Source organism: Austrofundulus limnaeus, unplaced genomic scaffold, assembly GCF_001266775.1.
Source record: "Austrofundulus limnaeus strain Quisiro unplaced genomic scaffold, Austrofundulus_limnaeus-1.0 Scaffold414, whole genome shotgun sequence".
NCBI classification, from domain to species: Eukaryota; Metazoa; Chordata; class Actinopteri; order Cyprinodontiformes; family Rivulidae; genus Austrofundulus; species Austrofundulus limnaeus.
Genome location: NW_013952816.1, coordinates 222569 through 226514, shown reverse-complemented (window position 1 = coordinate 226514; position 3946 = coordinate 222569). Strand labels below are relative to the sequence as shown.

General features: G+C 40.6%; 1 protein-coding gene across 3 annotated transcripts in view; it reads left to right on the top strand.

Moving 5' to 3' along the window:
* arfgef3 (ARFGEF family member 3) overlaps positions 1-3946 on the top strand; it is a gene marked incomplete in the record, with an annotated part of 88961 nt that overhangs the window by 64873 nt on the left and 20142 nt on the right. For all 3 annotated transcript variants that reach the window (XM_014024250.1, XM_014024249.1, XM_014024251.1), the window contains 3 exon segments: positions 1350-1526; positions 1986-2100; positions 3261-3363. In XM_014024250.1, the coding sequence (XP_013879704.1) occupies positions 1350-1526; positions 1986-2100; positions 3261-3363 (395 nt within the window).

Genomic DNA, 3946 nt, shown 5'->3' with positions numbered 1-3946 from the left:
GGAATTTACGCAGCTCATTTACACACTTTTCCTGAAGATAGAAGAGTTTGTTGAATCTGACGTGGCATGTTCGTACGAACCTTTCGTACGAACAAAAGTAAGAAAAATTTAGGATAAGAATATGATCATGTTCTTGCATGAGGCCCAGTTTTCCACAAGTCTTTCAGTTCATTCAGATTAAACTTTATGAACCTACAGTGCCTTTTAAAAGTACTTAAACCTTTAAGATGTTTTATTTTTTATTGCCATCATGAATCAGTCTTCGTCATTATAAATTGACATTTATAAAAAAAACTTCAGTCTTAACGTGAAATTATATTTCCACAGTGTACTACCAATGAAATCAAAATCATGTATGAAATGTAAAATAAACAACTGCAATAAATTCACTCCTAATTCAACTCAGAGGAAATATTATTGAAAAGTACAAGTCAGTTGATTTTTTGATGGATCTCAGTGATCCAGGTAGAAAAACAAATTGAGTAGGTCCTCTGGGCGTGTTCCTCTTTAATTAAACCATTTCTCTCTCTTCCAAGAGATTTCTTCAGTCTGAGGAGTTCCAGGTGAACTCAGCCTCCACATGGTGGACAAACAAGTTTAATGACGACAATCAACACTGTTTGTTTACATGCAAAAGAGGACCATCAATCTAACAATAGATCGTTAGTACCCTGATCATCACCTATTATTCATAGAGGGTCATGTGCCCCATCGCCTGACTGTTGTTGAGACCCTGATTATCTCCTATTGTTCAGAGGATGCTGAAACATACTTGCAATAACGGCATTGTAGGAGGGGGACAACTGGACACAGAAGCCTCCACCCCGTTTAATGACGGGCATTTTTTCTTCACAAAAATGGCTTCCTTTACTCCTCTCTCAAACCAACGTTGCTCTCTAACAATAATGAGAGCATCTTCATCCCTGAAAGAGTGACCGCTGGCCTGTAGATGAGTGTAAACTGCAGAGTCCTGGTCTGATGATGTTGATCTTCTGTGTTGGCTCATTCTTTTGAACAGTGGCTGTTTTGTTTGCCCAATGTTTATCTGATCACAGTCATCCTTGCACTTAACAGCATATACTATATTACTCTGTGCCGGTGGACCAGATATTTGGGATGAATCAATCTTTGCCGTAATGTATTTTGGGGTTTGAAAGCCACTGGGACATCATGTTTAAAGAATAAACATCTCCGTTTCTCTGAAACCCCTGCAACAAATGGAATGACCACTGGACTTTGTGTTGTCATTTGTATTATAATTTAAATGCTCACTCACAGAAGCCTGCAATAATGTGTTTTGTTTCTGAATTTTAAGAATTAAAAAATAAATTTCTCCTTGAAACCTTCAGGTCCGGGATTTGCCATCTTCGCTGTCATCCAGCTGCTGCTTCCTGTGATGTCACTCTGGCTGCAGCGAAGTCATGGTGACCACTCTTATTGGGATGTGGCAGCAGCAAACTTTAAGCATGCCATTGGCTTGTCATGTGAGCTAGTGGTGGAGCACGTCAACAGTTTCATACACTCAGGTAAAACGTGTGGAACTGCTTACAGGACAGTTTTTTTTCTTTTTCACATCTTTTTTCCATTTTCTTCTAATTAAAGATGAGAATTTAGTGTATACAAGCTTAGACAGATAAATTCAGCTTTATTCAGCAGGTTATTAAACCTTTGAGTTAGCTCAAGCAAAGGTTTGTTTGTTTGAGACATGTTTCATTGTTTGAAAATCAAAGCTTAAACCTGATTGAACACTCAGTTTGAAGATTGCTTGATTTTCCTATTGCATTCGTGCTTTGATAATCCAAACTGGTCCTGCACTGACACAGATCTGATGATGAACTGTTACAGATTTTCCCATGCATGATGAAAGCCTGATCAGGGTGAAATGGAGCGTGGCTGATGACTTGTTGTTGTTCCCTTGTCCTCCTCTTTAGTCAGATTGAATTGCAGCCTCTCCCATGTGTTTACTGGCCTGGGTGTTTTTGCAGATATTGGTTATGAGTCACTGATCAACCTGATGCTGAAGGACCTCTTCAAGCTGCTGGTAGCCTGTGTGTCTGAACCTGCAGAGACCATCTCCAGAGTAGGCTGTTCCTGCATCAGGTGACTAAACGTGTTCTTTAAACACCTCTCTGTGAAAGTTTAACATGTAGAGACACATTTCAGGTTTTAGAATATGCTTTTGGGAAGATTTGGAGTAATGTATGTAATAACTTCAGAATGAAGAACCGTAAGATTTTATTCCCTAAAGTCTAAGTTTATAAAAATGTTTCAATGAGTCATCCAAACAAGGTTCAGTAAAAGTTAAGTACAAATACTTTGAAATTTTGCTTATATATAATTTACTGGAGTAAATATTTTTCAGTCAACTTTTCACTTCTACTCCTTACATTTTATAAAGTAAAAGAAAAAACAGGTAAAAGTAAAATTTTATTTACAGTATATAGCGCCTTTCACTGAAATAAATTCACAAGGTGCTGTACAAACAGTTAAGAACACCCATTCAAGAAGACACACATGACAATCATGGGGAACAGGTGAACAGGTCATGCAGCAACAGAGACAGTTGCGATACCTTTAACAGCTTGCTAGAAATACACAAGAGGAAAGTGAGTTTAAAAAATTGTTCTGATCCTATGTTTAGGATTGGTGGGGGGGTGCTTAGGTCAGATAACACATAGGGGGAGGTAAGATGGGGCAGGATCAGAGGAGTAGGTGACGTTGAGGGAGGAGGGTCTGTGTTAGGACCCAGCCCTGGCCACCTCCAGAGTCCAGAGTCACATGATGTTATCGTCTCCTGCTCATTTAACCAGAGTTCAGAGTTTCTCTTTCTTGACCTTGGGTTCCAGAGCTAGGACCAGCACAAGTGATGGGAGTGGGAGGGGTCAAGCCTTTCTTGACATTCAACCCGGGGAGTTTCAGATAACGTGCCCATCAAGGCCGTTTCACTGCTAGCCAGTAGATAATCCAATTTGTTTTGGAACAAAGCAGCTTGAAATTTTCTGCTGCTTTTAAATGTCTTAACTGCATCTCTGAAGTGGCAGGGAAAAAAAAGAAAAACCAATCAGCCGAAATTAGGCTCTTCCTCACCTCTCACCGACTGAAGCTTCATCCAGGTGTAATCCTTACATGCTAGAGGCTCGCTCCTGAGCTGCGACAAAACATATGGACCCACTCTTAAAAGTCAAAGTAAGCTTTTGCTTGCTTTCAAATATTTTTCTCTACATTTACATCAAGTCGTGTTTTTCCTGTTTTCTCTGCAGGTATGTGTTGGTCACCGTGGGTCCGGTGTTCACAGAGGAAATGTGGAGGTTGGCCTGCTGTGCTCTGCAGGATGCTTTCTCTGCTACATTAGAGCCTGTGAAGGTACAAACCACCACACACACCATCAGCTGTATGAAATTAACAAGGCTGCATAAGTCTAAAACTGCGTACAAACATGTTGATCTGTGTTAAAGCACATAATCCACCCCCCAGTCTGAAGCTGCTGTTTGAGAAGGACCTAATCTGAGAGCCTTTACTGTTAATACTGTCATCATTTTATATGAGGTTACACACACGTTTGTTTTTATATCCCCGTGGGGACTGTGGATCGACTTCTATTTATTTTCTGGTAATTTTATAGCCTAACCCTGACCATTTCCTCTAAAATTACTTGACCCTAAAACTAACCTAAACCGAATTCACACCTTGGTCCTAAACCTAACCACTGACCCATAAACGTATTTCTGCCAATGGGGGCCGGGCTTTTGTTCCCATAAGGAACAGTGAGTGGGTCCTCATCAGGCTTTGTGTACCAGGAAAATGGCCAAAAATTGTCCCCACCAGGTAGCAAAAGCACACACACACACACACACACACACACACACACACACACACACACACACACACACACATCTGTGTCATCCAACTGACCTGAAGGAACAGGCCTCCACAGCTAGGAACAGGC